Source organism: Lycorma delicatula, chromosome 2 (genome assembly GCF_047948215.1).
Source record: "Lycorma delicatula isolate Av1 chromosome 2, ASM4794821v1, whole genome shotgun sequence".
In the NCBI taxonomy this organism is placed as follows: domain Eukaryota; kingdom Metazoa; phylum Arthropoda; class Insecta; order Hemiptera; family Fulgoridae; genus Lycorma; species Lycorma delicatula.
The window spans coordinates 27,714,612-27,735,326 of NC_134456.1; the positions used below are offsets into that span (position 1 = coordinate 27,714,612).

Here is a 20,715-nt window from a genome sequence, read left to right on the forward strand (position 1 = left end):
ATTACAGATAATAATAAGATGAGTTTGATATCTTATTTTATCAGTAATTTTGACTGTTTATTGGCGAATATAACATTACTGAGATATAATAATAAAGCAAATACTTAACTGTTATTGACATCACAAAAAATTCATTTACATTTGTAGCTAAGAAATCGAATTTAGTCGTAATAATCTATTTTTGATTTAGAATCCTTTTTTTCAGATTTTTACAATTATTTATAATGTTAAGAAAATAATTTTCTTTTAATTTTATCTTTTATCGATTGTGACATAAGTACAAATGCAATAAAATGCAATAAGTAAGGTGAGAATTTTCCCATCGATTGTATTTACTCGACTTTGAATCTGTATACTATGCTCTACTGATTGTGTTTTGCTCGGTCCTACAATCTCATTTATTTTGTATTTATTGATTGTAGTTATTCAACATTAGGTCGTTATATTGAGGACTGTTGAATGTGTTTTGTATCCCATTTATTTTGTGATTTCTTTTATTATTGGTTATTTTTTTATTTATTTTGTTGGATATTGTTGTATTATTATAATTTCTTAATATATTGTTCCAGAAAAGTAATACATACTATTGTTATTTGTATTCTTCGAGGAGTATCATTGGATACTTCTCCTCTTTCATGTAATTATTTATTATACGATTTAGTTATGGTTTCATTATTTGAGGAACCATTGCAAATAAAACGTTGAAGCAAAAAAAATATATATATATAAATAAAATAACATAAATACAGGATGGGATTATATATATATATACTAATTTGAATCTTTATTATTTAAAATAACAGATGAGTTAGTTATAAATATTGCATTTATGAGAAATGTAAACATAAGAAATGAAAGTTTGAAAAAGATATCTTGTGTAGTTATAGACATATTGTAGAGTATCTATCTATATTGGTGTTATTAGATACTAATGGTTTTATATCTATTTAAATTTCAGCCTGGCGACTGGGATGGCTAGCAGCTATCTCAAGGGCCCGGCAGCAATGCAACCAGTATTGCCCTCTCATCAGTTTCACGCACCAGTGCCATTTGCCTTACCGCATCATCTCGATTCTCCAGTAGGATACCCCCAAGGTAAGAAAACCATTTTTCTATAAATCATTATTTATCTTCTCAAACAGATATTGTTTATATCTAATTTAATTATAAGAAATAAATTTGACTTAACCATAAAAAATCTGACTGATCTACACAACTCACGATTTTCAAAATAAATCTTAGAGGACGTTTACAAATAACAATAGCTACATTATAAAAATACTTACGTTGAATCCATCATCCAACAATTATGCTTAAAAATTTAAAACAATGATTTTACAAAAATTAGTAATGGTTTTATTAAAAAAAAGTGCGTAATTGAAAAATTAAATTTGTTAAATAAATATCCTACAATGTTGACTATTTATTGTTAAATAACGATCTACTGTCCGATTAAATAATATTTTTTCAAGTTTAAGGATAAATATTTTGGAAATGAACTGTGAAATTATGATAAAGTAATTGCATAAAAATTCATACCTTTTTATTTTAATTGTATTGATTGCCTATACAAATTTTTGAGTTGTTTTTTTATGAAAAAAATATAAAAAAAATAAAGTTGTTTTGTTTATAAGTATAAAAAAGTATAAAAGTCTATAATTTAGTAGAGCCAGTTAAATAAAAGACTATGACGGTTTAGAATTTTTATAAAAATTTGAAACAAACTGGTCACGCATTTTACGATTTTTTACCCAAATTAAGATTCTGAATAAGAGCTATAAAAACAGGTCTTCGTATGGATTTACCTAAAAAATGTTCTCTAATAAAGTATACACATTTTTTTAAAAGACTAACTCAGTAGCTGGTCTAATGGTAAAACTCGTCGAAAATCAGCTCATTTCGAAATCGAGAGTTTTCAGGTTTGCAACCTAATAAAGATATTTTTAATCAGATTTGAATATTAGATCGTGGATACCGGTGTTCTTTGAGTGGTTGGGTTTCGATTAACCACACCTCTCGGAACGGAACGGAAAGTAAGGATAGAAGGAGTTTTTATATTCCTACTAATCACAGATCCTGGACGAATGCCCCTTGATGCTGTCTGTGTCTTTCGTTTAACGGGCGGGTCATTATTTATTTATTAGCGGTTATAGTTATTTTGCTTTATTTAAGGACAGAGTTGTTATTTTTGTTTCGGTCCTTTAGACCAATCAGGTTCTTTAGACCACACGTCTTAGGTATGATCATCCTTAATCTGTACAAAACTACACCTTACTGACACGTCATGAAAAAGGAACTCGGCTCCCTACACATCCCGAATCCAGAAAAAAAAAATTGTCCACGTTCATAATTGACCAAAGTTACAAAAAGTATTTTATTCAAAAATAAAATTTAAAATTTTAAAATAATAATTAAAAAATTATTATTATTAATTATTATTATTTTAATTTTAAAATAATAATTTTAAATTAAATTTAACTTTTTTTTTGTCTCGATAAATTAAAACTTGGGTATAGCTTACAATAATAATAATTTTAACTCTATCACTTTTCAAAAACCCATTAGTCTTATAATAATATTATAGCTTCATTAATACATAATACTCACGAATAATAATTATAAATTAATGGATTATCTTCAAAACCTGAAAAAAATGTTTAAACCGAATAAAACTAATTTTTTTGCGTATAAAAATGTTCAAATATATTTAAGAATAATCTTTTAATGAACAGTCAGTCATTTATTACTACTTAAATATATTATATTAATATATTATAAAAACTATATAAATATATTATATAGTATATTAATGTAGAATGAAATTAAAAGTGTAGTGCAGAACAGTATTAAGAATTAAATAAATATATTAATTTTAATACTAATGTATTTCGTAACAAAAAATTACCCTTGAAAATTATTCATTGTTAAGTCTGATACATTTCTCAATTCTTTTTTTTTTTTGATAACAATAAGAATACTCGTATTTAGTAGGCTACCCGACCGATACTGTTGGGGGGTTCCTGGGGCTAATCCAGTTTGCATCTCTAAAGAAGCCCTACCGTGTTCTTCCCCACTGCATCGGCTTCCGCATTGATCCGGCTTTCAAGTCATCGTCCTCTGGAATGTAAAACTCCTTCGTGCTGTGGTTACTTTATTTATAACTAGGTTTACATTACTGTGTTGCACGCTTTTCTACTCCTATAATAACATATTAACTCCTTTTCTTAATAGATTGTACGATTGTTATTTGAAATTAACTGTAGATTTTATCAAAAAGGGAATAAATTTTGACAAGTTAAAAGGATTTTAAACGATTATCGTGAATTTATAAAAAAATTGAGTTACAGCAGATAAATAAATCGTTTATAATTTTATTAATAGTATTTTTAGTGTTTCTTATTTATACATATAAATGCTAGATATAGAATAAATCTTTACTTAAATGTTCCTTGTTGTGAAAATTTTTGTTTACTTTTCTGGCTATTTCCGGTAAAATTATATATCGTACATTTTCGGTAAATTTATAATGCAGAGTTAATTTAAATCCAGAATTTAAGGTGGTAATAATTTTTTTTTAAATTCATCCAATAAAGTTAAAACAATAATAATTACGTAATAAATTTATATGGAAAGAAGCTTTTTAGAATACATCGTCAGTTCAATTAGCTTACGCATTAATAATTCATCGAATATAATAATGATTTTACAATTAAAATTCCTACGTTACACGAAAAGAACTTGTGATAATTTAAGAATGCTAAAAATGTGATAAATCTTAAGTTATCAAAAAACTAAGCGTTGTATTGGACACTAGGTAGCCTCGGATTAATTAATTTAGATTTCAATGGAATATTACGTTAGTATTATGTGTGATGACCGCGTTTCCATAATTCGCTTAATAGTGAGATGGGTGCCTTGTTAGTTGAGTGTTAATTTATATCATATTTTAGCAAGTCTTCAGATATCTACTTACAGTTTTGCTGATTCAGGGCTGGCAGTTGTGTCCTTTGTTAATTTGATTATTCTACTATTTTAATAACATGTAGCTAATTCATCTTTAGATCTTCAGACTAGGATGAGTTGTAATCCAATTATAAAAAGATAATTAATCATTAGATATTATTAAAGCGATAAAATAAAACTGGTCCAGCCGGTCCTAAAATCCTGTAGATTCAGCTTATCTCCTATACGAGATGACACTTACTAAATTTCTACTCCATTCTGAAGTGATTTGGAAGAAAAATACTCGTATTAATGTTTAACCAAAATAAGCTAATAAAAAATTGAGTAGGTACAAATGTCTACCGACTTGAGTCGATAGCATTCCGATTAAAGCTGTGTGAGCTGATGTGTGTAACAAACATTCAGCAAATGGTGAATCTTATATACAACTTCTTGTTTAGCCCTTCAGAACTTCTAATAATCGCTAGAAAATTGGTGGCTGTATTCCTGTCATCGAATACCATTTCCATTTCTAACCTTAAAATTTTGAATTAACATTGTTTAAAACCGATCGAAGATAATAGTGTAGTATTGGAAATTTCCATCATGATAATAAAATGTTTATTTTCATTTTGATAAAAATGAATACACATATCGCGATTTAAGATGGAAAAAATATTGTCATTCCTGATATCGATGTTGAGTATTTAAAAATAATAGTGACTGTTCGTTAGTTTTACATTTAATTTTTAAATAATGAACATGTTAACAAAATATACTTTCAATAAGAAAAAAAAATTGTGTAATTTTATTTTGTATTGATGAAATACGCAAATTACGGACTATGAATAGCAGTTTTTAGATTAATATTCCACGTGTTTTGAATGCAGTACGTACGGCACCAGACTTCAGCAGTATGGTAGATAGTAACTGTGTTTAATATAATATTATCTATAATAATGCACTGTATAATATAATTGTAAGCTACTTATTTCTATTCTTGAATGTACGACTTTAATAGATATTATGCAGGTAGGTCTATAAGTCGTTTGAAGGATTTCTCGTTTTAGATCATTATTTACCGATAAATATCTAGTTGCATTCCTGTTCTTTTATAGTTTTATTTTTGTCGTTTTGTATTAAACATTAGTTTATTCCTCTGTCATTCAGATGCATAGATCAACCGTGTGAGAGAGTAGATGTATAAAAAAAGATATGTGGTACAGTCAAGTCCTACTCGTTATTATTACTAACAGGTTATTCAGAATTTTGTAAGACGGTATTTGGGGATTTAAACCTGTCACTCCTTTGTAAAAGAGAGAAGCACAAAGTTTTCATAATCGTTAATTATAATTTAGTAGATAAATTTAATAATATACAAACCCTCTAAATTATTAACAATTTGTAACTCTCAAACAATAATTAAAAGTAAGGATACTAAAGTATCATTTGCGTAGTCAAAATAATATCATTTTTATAATAAAATTTCAACATTTTTATGTTAATCCAACACGTTACGAATTTTAATATAAAAAGGTAGTTAAATTAGAAAAAATCATCAATAAATTTGTATCATTTTACAATTTGTAACAATGTAATATATATATATATATATATATATATATATATATATATATATATATTAAATAAGATTGTTGGATAAAGGGAATTGGGGATTTATATTTTTTTTATATAAAATTAAAAATTAAAGTTAAATTAATTTTTAAAATTAATATAATTCTGTGATTGATTGCATAAGCGAGTAAAAAATGCACCACTACACTTTCAATATAACCTCAAATTGAGATTATGTTGTCTGTTGGCGACCTTAAATTGAGCGTAAGTAAAGAACGACTCACCAATCTTCTTCAAAATTTCACATACATTACTTCAGATACACTGTAACAGCACATCTAAATTTCAGTGAAATTGATTTCTTAGTTTTGGAGATTTTCAAGCCACAAGATTTTATACATAAGGATATACATATATATATATAAATATATAAGGAAATTACATTTTAAGTGAATATATATTATCATACTCATACCTCAAAACGAAAACCAGATTCAATTTCACCCCCTAATTCCACTGGGCGACCGAACGTAATACCGTACTTCTTCGAAAAGTCGGTAAAAAATTATTATGAAAATAATTATTTTTTATGTATGTAAATATAGATCACATATATAACAGTTTTTCTAAAATAATACATAAAATAAGATAATACACAATAAATAAGTTCCGGAAAGTTAAAATGTTAAGTGTAATCTCTACTAATATTAATTGTTATAATCTTGCTAATATAAACATCGTCTGAGCACTGTTTAAGAAAAAAATATAATTTATGAACTATGTTTTACTCCAAACACAAAGTAACTTTACCGGCTCTTAATAAATATTTATAAACCAAAACTCCGGAGCAAAAGTTCGTTAAATTTTACTTTGCAATGTATTTAAAAAAAAAAAGGATCCTGTTTGATATGACATAAAATAACAAGAGATATTCGTTTTTGTTCGTGATTACTAAACAGTAACAATCTATAGTAATGAAATTTATTTTATTTTTAGGGCATTTATGATTATAAAAGATACATTTTGCTTATTTATTAGTGTTTCTATAAAAATATTTAATTTTGCGCTCTCGTGTCTGTCTGTGTGTGTGTGTGTGTGTGTGTGTGTGTGTGTGTGTGTGTGCTTTATAAAAATCGTAACACCAATTTTATTTCCCTATTGAGTAAGGAAGCAATACAAGTTACCAAACGTAACCTTATTGCATAACTTCTTCAACCCTTATATACTATTGTTTCTAAATATCGAACGCATCTACTTATCAATTCCTAAAATTCAACTACATGTAATCTTACTTTAAAATTCTCTCATTTTCTCAATTCCTATTAATTAACTAGTCAACAAAATATTTTTCTGTGGTAAAATTTTGAGTTTAACTTTTGGGATTTAATAAAATTTCAGTCAAACATTAGTTAAACTTATTAAACTACTAGCTTTGCTCGCCCAACCGGCCCTTGGACAGCTCGCTTCGCACGCTATTACCGTCTAGCCAGGGGTTCCGTCCTCTGGACCTCTTCACTGTTCCTTACCATCATGGTTGTGAGAATAGTACTGATAAATAGCAATTACTCAGGTTTTATAGAGAGCCGAAAAAGAAATTAAATTACCAAAAACAGAATAGTAGTAACTAAACTATTAGTACACACATCTTTGACGAGGAAAACTTTACAAATTATTTCTGTTGTCGTGTTGTCAGAAATATAACAATGAAGTAAAAAGATTAATTTTTTTCTTTAATGAATATCTTTAATTGAAAACTTCATCCCTAAGGGGGCTAGAGGGCTCGACCTATTTCTTAAAGCTTTCCCTGGAATAATATGAATGTCTTCTATAAATTTCAAAGCAATAGGTCGGTTGTTTCTCGCGTGATGCGAGAAAAGATTAAAGTCAAACTTAAGTTAAGAGTGTGGGATAAATTGTTTTTTTTTCTTTTTTTTTTGAGGAATACTTCTTGAAAGATTTCAAACTAATTTTAAGTGTAATAAAAAGAACTCCATTAAATTACACTTGTTTACTGTTCACCTTATAAGTGGTTCAAGAATTCGGTAAAAGAAAGATAAAGGATAAAAGGAATGCTATACAGAACATTTTGAATCGATTGATACATACCGAGAGATACAGATGAACACAATGATGTGTTTCGGCATTATTTATAGGGGAGAAAATTCTAGTTCATACCTTAGGCTATATTTGTTGATTTCAGTGATGACCGTTTGGCAAGATGAAGAAAAGGTCTGATCGACCCTTGTCTGCCTGCTTCTTGATTTTTATTTCAGCAAACGAGGCTACTCAGATATCTGACACCCTTGAGACACGCAGGCTAACAAGAAAGTATCATATCTAAGATCTCATCTAACCTGCCAGCTAAGACCACATTCTCTGTTTACCTGTTCAATCTATTCTACAAGCATTTACAATTTACATCTATTATCTGTCATGCTGCGTCATCAAAATCAGATATATGTCCTTTAAAAGTGATTCATGAGATCTTATAAGTTCCTTTCAGTTTAATCTAAAAAAAAAAATTGTTAAGGTAATTTTTTTATTTATATGTTTTTTCTTTACAAACAAGTCTATGGATCCAAATTTCAATTCTAATGATTATTACGTTATATTTTAATCTACTTATACCATACAGTTAACATCATATGTTGTCATTTTACATGATTTTTTTAGACTGTTTAAAGTTTTACTAATTACAATTAATAAATGCAAATTATATAGTATTTATATCGGCATCAATTTTACGGTTCATGCCACCACCAATCTTTTTTCATTAAATAGTATGAGACTAAATAAAGACTAGACTGAAATATTTTCATATTGTTTGAAAACTTTAAATCTGTTTCAAATTATCTATTACTGGTGATTTTCATGCTCATTTTTAGTATTCTCATACTGAAACATTACTATAAGATTATTGCGTGTTATTTATCTGTTAAAAAAATTAAAGCGGTTTTCTTCTTACGAAACATTACTCTTCGTGTTCTTTGGCTAAAACCAAAAGATGATTAATTGTGGCACAAAATTATAATGTTGTTAAAGTGAATATACTGACGAATATATTATTTCAAAGAAGGCTATTTCTGTTATTTCGATATTAAATATTGAGAACATTGAAAGGCACTTTATAGTAAATTAAGAACATTATTAATATTCCATAGTGTATATTGCAGTAAGTATTATTTTATAATTAATTAGGAATTTATCTGACATTTTGATAAATGGTTTGTAGGTATAAATAGATTTAACAAGGTATAATAAGGTTTATAAGTTAATCGGTACGCATATTATTTATAATATATTTTTTAATAAAACGGAGAGATCTACAGTATAGAATTTATGACTACATCAAATATAAATTGTAATTTAGAGACAAATAATTTATTTTCTCTCTATAGACAAATTATTTTATTCCCTGACGTTATTTCTGTAACTAATCAGAGGCTGAAATGAAGATGTCAGTAATAATTTAAAGAAATTTTTTCATTGGTGTTCAGTAAATTGGTACTCTCATGTACAATAAACAGAAATTAAGAAAAAAATATTTCAGACCTGAAATTATAATCAAGTAAATTGAATTATATTCATATTCTTTTTCGTTGGTAACGTTTATAGCTGGTGAAAATACATTGAAGATGTTATGAAAAGCTACGCAACTCCTGCTTTTCAAAATCTTTTTTCTTTGGAGGCTCTGAAAGCAAACTGTTATCATTATTTATAACGCTGTTTTGAAATTAGAGTATTTTCAAGACAAATAATTTTCAAAATACAAAAGAATTGTAAGTCATAACAGTATATGTTTTATTTAATGCAAGCCTTCATTTTAAAAGACTGGTTTTCTACCTCTTCTAAGGTTGTGTGTGAAAAAAAACCTTATTTTTTTTATAATTAGTAAATTTAACTAGTAAAATTACTAAGGTTCGGATAATCATAACTATCAAATACAAGGATATATTTTTTTTGTTAAAACAAAGGTTTGCTCTTTATGAAACTGAGCCATTTTATACAGAATGATTCACGTAGTGTTACCGGCGCTTTCTGAGCTCATTTTATTAACAAACATAATGAAAAAACATCCTATAAACACGAGTCTGGAAACGCTCCGTTAGTGAGTTACGGCTAGCGAACGATTTCGCCTGATTCCAGGAAAAACAGTGAAATAAAAACCATACTGAAATTCTAGGAACTCAGACTAAGGGATAAACTTGATGTTTTCTTATAGTTTTTGACCTGAAAAAATAAAAAAAAAAAAACAAATAATAAAAATAGGTTCCAGAACCGTACCTCCAGTAGTTTTTACAATATCTGACGTAAAATAGAAATATCTTTTGACTAAAAATATTTTTTTTTTACGGTTGTAATACAAAAACTTTCTTAAATGACTAATAAATACGTAAAATTTATTATTACAACTTGTGCAGAATTTAATTTTGAGAAAATTGATATAAAATAGCTCAATAAGAAACAGATAAAAGTTCAAGAATCTTGATTTTATTATTGTATGAGTGTAATGCTGTTTAATTCATAAGATGTCTTTAAAACTACTTGACCTCAATTCTTAAAAACAGTTAAAAGGTTTTTTATTTAATAATTATCTCACTTTGTAAGGGAATTTTCAGAATTAATCATATTTTAAAAATAATTTGGGACCTGTTGGATTTCTTTGTGTGGTTTAAGTTTTAATGTGTATTAAATTAAGGTTTACTATGGTTGGTCTGTAGTTTTTGTTTACGGTCCCCGATTTTAATTAACGTATGTTTTAAAACAATTATGTTTTTATTTAAATTTGTTGTTTGATTTCTTTTTTGAGAATTCTTAATATGTTTAGTAAAAATATGCCTTTGTATGTTAAATCTATAGAGTAGTATTTAAAAAGTAAATATAATGATAACATATGACATAACATTTCTGTAATATTAATTTTTAGTGTAATCACTTTCCTAATTCAGTATTATATAATTAATGTAATATTAACATAAAAACTAATGAATTCAAAAAAATTTATTGAAAAAGTAAAAATAAAAAAAACTTAATTAAGCTTATCTTATAAAATACTTCATTAACTAATGATTAAAAGATCTTAATATGTGTTTTAATCACGATAAAGCCGATTGCTATATGAAGTGGTTTAATTTTAATGAAGTGTCTTATTTAATTTACCAGGTAAAAATAAAATATTTTTTAGTAAATGATTTTTTTTCACAACTAGTTTTTTTACAATCTGTTCCTAAAGTGGGAACCATAAATAGATCGTTTAATAATAATTAAATGATCTGTGGTTCTTAGTTAATTCCCGTCATTCAATCAATACTTATGGTAAAAAAAAAACAAAAACAAAAAAAAAACTAAAGTTATCAATAAGCTAAGTTCTTAAGTACAAGAATATATTTACATTCCGTGGTTTGCAAAAATAAATAAGTAAATAATCAATAAAAATGAACAAACATCCCAATAAATAAGAACAAAGACTTATGTATGTACACTCATACATAAATAAGTAAGCTCAATAAATCCCGTTTGTGAGACGATAGACAAATAAAAATATAGATAGTAACGAAAATAATGTATCAAGTAACTTTTATCAAAAGAAATCTATTTAATAGTAAATAGTTTTTTTTTTTTTAACGAGATAGAATTTTTTAATACCGATTCTTTTTGAATATGGTCATTTTATTGTTTATAGATTTATGGACGCTTGGATGTGCGTGAGAATATACAGATAAATATTTATTTCATTAGTAGGAATAAAATTGTCACTTAAAAGAAAATTTATAGTTATTGTATTTTTATGTTATAAAAATTAGTACAATTGAACAGATTCTCAGAAAGTATCAGAAAAGATTCATAATCTGTATTTTACCGGTATATACATGTAAATCAAAGTCAAATATTTAACTCAGAATTAAAAAAAAAAAAAATGAGATTATTATTAGATCTGCCTGTAGCAGAATTAGTTATAAATTAACAGCTGAACGAACAATTCTTGTTGATGTTTAGGTGTACTTTCTAAATTGATTGACTTATTATTATCTCAAAAAGTAGTTATTGAGATAGTAACAACTTAATGGGTGGATTGAGAAGTTAATAGGCTTCAACATGAAACGCCCATCCATACAGGTTATATATAACTATTTCAAATGCCAAGTTTTTACTTTTAATAAAACATCGTTTAAACTAAAACAGTTCAATAAACTGAAAACATTTTTTGAAAAAGTAAGTTGGTTAATAAATTATAAAATTAACACAATTTTATTCAGGATGGCTTCCTACTACTAATCAATAAACTTTTGCCAATTTTAGTTCGCCCTTGCCTTGTTTCAGACTGATTATGGCTGAGACAATACTGACATTATTGATCCCTACCGTAAATTTACACCGATAATAATTTTGTTTGGTTTCAGTTAAATTTAAATATACTTCTTTATCGAGTTTAAAGCTAGGTCCTGTAATATCACAAGAAAACTTCAATGTGCTAAGAAAACTTCAAATTTACTCAATAGGGCAATGGTTGCGTGTGAAACAAATGTTTCACATATTTAGTATACGAAAAGCCCCATCTTACAATTCCAGCAACATTTTTGTCATCCCTTGCCGTAAGGGTTGGTCATATCAAAACTTTTTTCAGACAAAAGTTTTAGGCAATGTTTGGAGGACTAACGACCACCTTAAACCGACTCGATACTGTGCCTATTAAGGAAGGTATGGTTTTTTTGTCTTCGGAACTTCATTTTCTTCACCCTCTGGAGCAATGGTTGGTTATATCAAAAACCTTTACTTAGATAAGTTTTAGGTTCTTATCTAAAGAATAGTAAGAACTTTAAAATTTTACTTAATAAGAAAGAGTTATAGCTATAGCTAAGAGTTATAGTTATTTTTTTGAAAAAGCCACCCCATTTCTACTGTTAACAAACTCGACCGAGATTTTGGGTCGAGTTATTTTTAGGGAACAAATTGAAAATGATTGGCGCAAAATTACGCAACCATTGTCGTATTGAGTAAATTTGAACTTTTCTTAGCACCGATGAAATCTACCTCCGCCTTCCGGCGTGCCGAAAGGGATTTTTTTTTTTAATATTATTTTGTCAGTTGTTTATTTTGTGATATTACAGGACCTAGCTTTAAACTCAATAAAGAAGTATATTTAAATTTAACTGAATCCGAATAAAATTATTATCGGTGTAACTTAATGGTAGGGATCAATAATCAGTATTGTCTCAGCCATAATCAGCCTGAAACAAGGCAAGGCTGAACCGTCAGCTCAAACGGTTATATATATATATATATATATAAATAAACGTTTGAACTGACGGTTGTTTTGGGGTCTGGGGGATGTGAAACGGGAACATATGTCGAAATTTTCCGAAAGTCGAATCATGGTACCCATTACAATAGGTAGCTTTTTTATGAAATCTACCTAAAAATCATTCAATCAATAATAGATTGATTCAAATTCAAAATATTTCTTATAAAAAGTTTACTATCGGGACACATAATTTAGAAGTGTACAACCTATATCGAATTGAGGCTGAGATTGAACATGAAACCAGAGTTTTTTCATGATGTAGAGAATGAAAAAAAAGTGAACGAACACCCGCTCGCTTTTTAAGGGAAAAAGCATAGATAAGAAAAAGTTTAGTTGCTTTTTATGAACTATTATATTTTCTGTTATTTTTTATTTGTCTGTCATCTGAGCTGTATAATGCCCTTTAAATCTTTTGCAGCGGTATTTTAGACAGTTTTATGTTTTTTTATTCTTTTATTAACGAGTTTATATGAAGTCCTTTACACCTCATGCAATCAGATATTAGTTTTTTCGAAATGGCTGTGTTATCTATGTGTTGGGGTGGTCCGTCATGACATAAGATCTCTACATCATACGCAGTGATACAAAAGTTAACTTTTTAGTTTTAGGTTTTTAATTATTTTATTAAAGATACTGTTTACACTTTACACTTTCTGCATCGATTTCGTGGTAAATTTTAAAATGAGCATTTTATTCTAAAATGTGAGAAATCGTGAGTACGCGCGTGGAAGTATGTGGGTAGTATTCTATGTGTATAAATTATGTCAACAACATGGTTCCAAAAATAATAGTTCAAGCTAATGCAGTTCACAGCAGCCGAAGCCTTTTAAAGGATTAAAAAAAATAATACTAAAAGTTAAATTATAGAAATAGTCAAAGAATTCAGATATATAGATCTTGAAAAATGATCAATACATAGTGTTTCAAAACTATAAAAAAAAACCATATAAATAATCAGAATATATACAATAAAAAATGCTTTAAAAACCTAAGAATCAGACATAATACAGTAAAAAAATTAGAAAATTAATGTAGTTCATGTACATGTGCTTAAATATGAACAAAAATACTAAAAATACTATTCATAAAATCTTAGGAATTGTATAAAATAGCATACAGATTATTTTTTCCAGGTATTAAAACCAATTTTATTTTATTTTTGATAAATAATTTAATTTAAAAGATATTAACTGAGAAAATCTTTCATCTTTATTAAATTATCCCTCGCTCACTTTCATATAATTCGTAATTATTATTTTCCTGTTACCTTTTATTTTTCTTTTTAATAAAAGATATTTAAACAAAACTAAATGAGAATATAACTAAACACAGTGAAAAGTGGCTGTTCTTAATAATAATACTTCAGTTTAAGCGTTGTATGTTTAAGGTTGTTTTTTGATTTAGTCTAGTGTAAACGAATGTGTATGTTAAACGATAAGAGTATGCGTGGAATTTCGCAAGAGGGTTTGCTGAGCACAAAGGAATGAATAGTCTACTTGCCGGTCCACTTGATTTCACGTTTTAGTGGTAAAGTTTGATCGTATTGTGTTGCTCTGTATCGTGAAGTATCGTGATGAATAATGGACCTAGTACAAACAACGCTTTGTATAAACTTCGCTCTCAATTTTACTAATGAACGTTTCACCTGTTTTCTCAACAAAACATTTCAACTAAACAAAAATAAAAGTATCACAAACAGTAGACCCCAGCCGTGTATTATAGGGTGAACAGTTTAACATTATGTAGTCAACCGTACTACAAATTTGAGAGTCTATTTTCAAACTAAAACAGAAAATTATGTATCCTCCGTTTTACAATTCAGGTCTTCATACTAAAACCAAAATTTTATATGTATTAAATAAATAGTATTTAATAGGTTTACACAAATAATATTTTTAATTTGCTACAAAAATATTAAATAATGTCGATAAAGGATTTTCTTATACATTTGGTACCGATATTGATTTATATGTTACCTTACAACCAAGGTTATAAAGTTTTTATTCTTATAGCATAAAGATATAAAATTAAATATTTTCGAGAATATAGATAAATTATTATTCAGGCGACTATAAAAGAGAACAAGATTTATTGTTTGTGTAAAATTATTAAAATTTATAAAAATAATGTAACATTTCTCATATAGTAACAGAATATGATGATAAGCCTGACAAACGCATTTGCAAGCTTAGATACACACTTATGTACTGAGTAAATACTTGTGTAAACGGGAGGGGAATTGTTAGCATTATGTCGGTAGTGATCTATTAATTACTTTTTTGAAAAATATTTTTATGTTTGGGCCTTTTATTTTCTTTTTAGTTTTGAAATACCTAGTACCTTTTCCTTACAGAATTAAAAACAAAATTGGCAAAAATTTAATAGGTCATTGTAATACTACGTTCTAATTTGTTCTGTGCGCGCGCGCGCGCGTGTGGGTGTAAGCATGCGCGAACGTGTCGTATGATAAACTACAAACATCTGTTAGGTTATTGTTTTAAATGGATTTTTTTCGTGATATAATTATCCTATCGTAGAAGAAACCGAAATTTATTTAAGCCTTTTCCGTTTAGTTGAACACTGAATTATTATGAGTATATATTAGTTTAAAAAAATCAACATTTTCGCTAAAACCAAAACTTTAGACAATAAGTTTTTTTAAATTATAATTGTATATTGTTTATTCAGTCTGTATATTTACTCGTTCTTGCGTATTAAAGTTGATTTAATCGCGTATTTACCACGTTTTTGTAGAAAGAATAATTTACGATGCTTCATAAAGTACAAATAGCGTACAGAAAAATTTGATTTTTTTTTTAATCAAAGTTTGATATCTTATTAGAATCGTTTATTAAAAGTTTTTCTGGTAAAATATAATCGAATTTATGTTTTGATAATTAGCCTGTTTATATTTTTAAAAAAAAGTATATTTTAAAATAATATATTATTATATTAATTATATATATATTAATTAATAATACATATATAATTATTATATTATTTATTGTTATTATATTTATATTATTTTATAATATAATAAAAACATTTAAAATATTAAAAAAATAAAATCTAGAAGGAAATTTTATAGATTGAAACACTGTGACACATTAAATAATTTTTATCGCCGATATTAAGAATTCTTAATTCAAGAATTCGTTGGAAAAAAAGACAAAATATATTGGGTTGTTTTTACAAAATAATTCTCAGATGGTACGTAATTAAGAAATAATGACCAAAGAGTAAGTTAATGTAATATCCGTTACATGGCACACTTAACGGCTCAATTATTATTTATGGCACAATTAGCGATTTCCAAGACTGTTGAAAACAAACAGTTTATAGCATGTCTTCTCAGTTATTTAATTGTTGTGGTTAAATGTATGGAAATGGCAAAATGGATAAAATCGAAATTCGAGCAGTAATAAAATATTTCATTGCGAAAGGTTTAAACCCGACAGATATAAAAAAGGAGTTAGATTCAACATTTTATAAATCTTCTTCATCGTTTTCGACGTTAAAATAGTGGGAAGCTGAATTTAAACGCGGTCGAATCTCCATCATTCATGATGAGCGTTCAGGACGCCCTGCAACCGCCACGACCGATGAAAACATCGCAAAAATCCACAATGGGTTATTAAAAGATCAACGATTGAAGATACACGAGCTTGGAGAGATTGTAAAAATATCAGTAGACCATACTCACATCATCTTACGCGAGCATTTGGGTATGAGAAAGTATCAGCGCAATGGGTGCCGCGTTTGTTAACGGTTGACCAGAAATGCACTCGAATGAATATTTCTCAGCAGTGTTTGGACACGTTAAACCGTAATTCAACTAAATTTTTTCGACATTTCATTAGTGCTGATGAAACGTGGGTCCATTATTACAGCCTTGAGACGAAGCAACAGTCCAAACAGTGTCGAAACCGGTGGAAGCGTTCCAAAAAGTGTCAGCGGGAAAAGTCATGACCACTGTTTTTTGGTATGTTTGTAATATAGTGATCATAGACTATCTGGAAAAAGGAAAAACCATCACCGGAGAATATTACGCAGCATTTTTTGAGCAATTGAAAGAGGCCATTAAAACCAAACGTCCATATTTAGGAAAGAAAAAAGTGCTTTTCATCATGACAATGCACCCGCACATATGTCTTTTGTTTTCGCTGCTAAAATTCACTAACTGCGCTTCGAATTACTTCCACATGCATCATATTCGCCAGATTTGCTGCGAGTGATTATTTCCTTTTCCCGAATCTGAAGAAATGGCTTGGCGGGCCAAGATTTGCCTCAAATGATGAAATCGTAGCTGAGATAGACGCCTATTTTGCAGAAATTGAGATATCGTATTTTACTGAAGGAATAAATAAGCAGGAAAAGCGATGGACTAAATGTATTACTTTAAAAGGTGACTATGTTGAAAAAAAAAATTGGCAAGAAATTTTGTGTTTTGTTTCTTTCCAAGGTGCCCTCGTATACATTTAGAATTTAAAGAAAAACCCTTATTATCTATCGATTTATTGTTTTATACTAGTAAGATAATTCAATTTCACAATAACCAGTCTAAACTTTTAATAACTTTAATAGTTTTACTTTTAATAACAGTGAATTTGTAATAAATAATAGGGGTTTGATATATAATAATCTAGCCATAAAATTTACAAAAAATATGTTTAATTTCATTAAACATATAACATTCGTTATACATTTAGAATTTAAAGAAAAACCCTTATTATCTATCGATTTATTGTTTTATACTAGTAAGATAATTCAATTTCACAATAACCAGTCTAAACTTTTAATAACTTTAATAGTTTTACTTTTAATAACAGTGAATTTGTAATAAATAATAGGGGTTTAATATATAATAATCTAGCCATAAAATTTACAAAAAATATGTTTAATTTCAATATTTGGCAATTTCTTTATATTTTCCTGCTAATTTTATTTAAATCTTACCTTTACTTTTTCTTTCCAATTTAATCAATGTTTTGGTAGCCTAATTACATTTTCTTGTGATTTAAAGTTTAAATTAATAACAAAAGTATACTCGAAGTAATTCTGATCTCTTTTATAAGTTAGGTAGATAAAAAGTATAATTATTAGAATGATCTGTATCGTTCAATATGAGACTGGCTTTATTTAAATTTTAATCAACCAAATTTCATAATTAAAATGAGTGTTAGAACCAGAAATTTTTAAATTACATCTACAATTGCACTTGAATGTATATAATTCTAATAAACAAAGTTGAGCTAGTTTTTTTTTTTTAATTTTATAATAAACCAATTTCTAGTATTTAGATTAAATTGCTACAAATTTTGAGTTTATATAATTTTAGTTCTTTTGACGGTTAAACTGAGCCGGATGAATAGTTTTCTGAAAGGAAAAGTGTTCAAATTCTACAATCTGATGGGTTAATTTTTTTTTGCTCAGTTAATTAATTCACTACATACGCTTCATGAAAATTGTCTTGCCTAACCGAGATGCAAATCCGACACCGAATGAAAGGTAGAGGGCTACCATTCCAACCTGGAGATCGGCAAACTACAAGTAAATAAGAAATAACCGATAAAACACTGCTCAAACACATTTGGACATTAAGCATATATCACAAAACTGTATTACGTTACAGTATGCTTTCAAGATTCCAATCAAAAGTGCTTCAAATCATCAACATCTCACTATGATAGTCACCAAAATATACAGAGATGATGAATACTTCCATAATTTGCAGGCGATTAAACATTTTAACGTGAATGCAAACAAGAAAACCACGAAAACTTAGAACCTGCTAAAGTTTTTTGACAGTAATGGAACAATTAGAAGACTGAACAATTATACACTAAGGTTTATTGCAACAAATTATTCTACAGAACCATATTTAATTGATACTTACATTTAAGGGAGTATTTCTGTGTATAAATTAAATATCTGGCACATCTATTTATTGTTTTAAAATTATATTATAGTGCTAAAAATGTAATTAAAAAAAATAGGAAATACGTAAAAATTAAATAATTAATATCTTATGGTTTAAACTTTGATTGTCTTTAAAATTACGTAGTGAAAATTGGTTTGGGATATTAATTTATAGTTATCTATTACCATCGTTGGCTCAGTATCAACATTTATACTTTCGAAAATAATTAAACTTTTTCTATAGTTCATAGACGATACGGGTTAATAAAATAACACTCGATGAAGCCGGTGTCGGCGAGTGTGAGGATCGTACGTTGAAAGTTAAAACTACTCGTTCCCCTTTGTATATACACATACACGCTCTAGGCAGAATTTGAAAAGAAAACAGAGTGGCCTCGAAAGGAACCAACAAGTGGGGATGAAACAATTACCCCGATCCCCTCGGAAGTGCAAAGTGTTGTCAACATCCGTTCTAATCATGAAGACGTGACGCTATGGACCCTCGATTGATAACATTACTCAGGCGCGTCATTCTATTTACATTTAGCTACTACTGCACCACGCCATGCCGTTCTCATTGATTTCCATTTAGTGCCTTTCGCTTCGATGATGATAACGACGCGCTCTACTCGCTTTCAGATTCGATTCAATATTTTATAATGGTATCAATTTTCCAGAGATTTAACCGATTTTCCCATATATAGGGTATACATTTTTTCTAATTTCTCTGAAACGGAATTTATCATTGAAACACAGTGATTGTCAATAAAGCAAATAAAAATTCGGGGAAAAAATAAAAATGGGCAATAAAAATCTGTACCCGATTAATTCTTTGAAGTGTTTATATATTTGATTTTTTCAGCTGTAATTTAAATTAAAAAAATTCAATTTCTTTTTTATCTGAATCATAATTTTGACTGCTAAAATTCTTCAGAGTTTTTTAACGAAACTATAATCATAGACTGTACCGATCGGGAAGAGCGAACGAAATAAGTCCTTCTCGTCTAGCTAAGGGATTTGCCCCCTGGACCCCCCTGTGTTCATTAAACTGATGTTTGTGAGAATAATAATGATAAATAAAAGTTAAAGCCTATTCAACTTCTAAAAATTATCATTTATTCTAATTTCTTCAGAGCAACACTTTGGTCAGTAAAAGACCCACTTACTGGTTTTTTGATTTTCCATGCCGGCTCACAAAATACATAATCACACTTACAAAGTTAAATCACCATCGCAATGTTACCAAATATCATAAGATATATTAGCGGCAGGATAAAACGGCAAAATGTAAAAGCAATTTATGTTTATCCCTTAAAATATTAAAATTCAGGTTTTTAGATATTTATGTGAAAAGTATTTGCAAGCCCAAATCGAGTGAATATCTCGTTTAGTATAGTCAGAAATGGGGAAAATTTGCAATCATTGTTCGAATTGGTTTATCTTTCTATGCCCCCTTCAAGGTCGAATTTCAAAAATCTACAAACCTTTTTTATATATTCACATGAAGATTATACACACCAAAAGTCAAATTGATATCTTCATTTGTTACCAAGGAAAAAAATTTCATTGTACTCCATTTTAACCGCTTAAATTCGGAATTTCAAAAATCCTTTTTTTAGTATGTACTTACACCGCAAAAAGAACGCGTATAAACATTTTAATCAATTTATTTTCAGTAGCTTTTGTTGAGCATTTGATTATCACTCAGACATGTTTTTTTATAATATATATATACAATATTTAATGTCTCTATTGTAACACTGTTTTCACAGTGTTCTCTTGGAATAACATTTATATTTATGAATTGTTTGGAAAAGTTTTCATAGCGACAAATAATCTTTGGCGGAGTGGTGGCGTCTCTTTCTTTATCCAGAGGTCCCAGTTTACAATCCTAATCATGTATGGCATTTTTTATAATCTACAATTTCCCGTTTTCATATTCCCATGCACATACTTCTTGTAAATTTCTGTGGTGA

The 20,715-nt window shown here is 28.0% G+C and overlaps 1 protein-coding gene across 1 annotated transcript in view; it reads left to right on the forward strand.

The window, feature by feature from the left end:
* The first annotated feature begins 971 nt into the window (after positions 1 to 971).
* Positions 972 to 20,715, forward strand: part of LOC142319854 (uncharacterized) — a 56,946-nt gene continuing 37,202 nt past the window's right edge. Inside the window, exon 1 of the mRNA XM_075357527.1 lies at positions 972 to 1,095. Coding sequence (XP_075213642.1) covers positions 972 to 1,095 — 124 coding nt within the window. The remainder of the gene's footprint in view (positions 1,096 to 20,715) is intronic.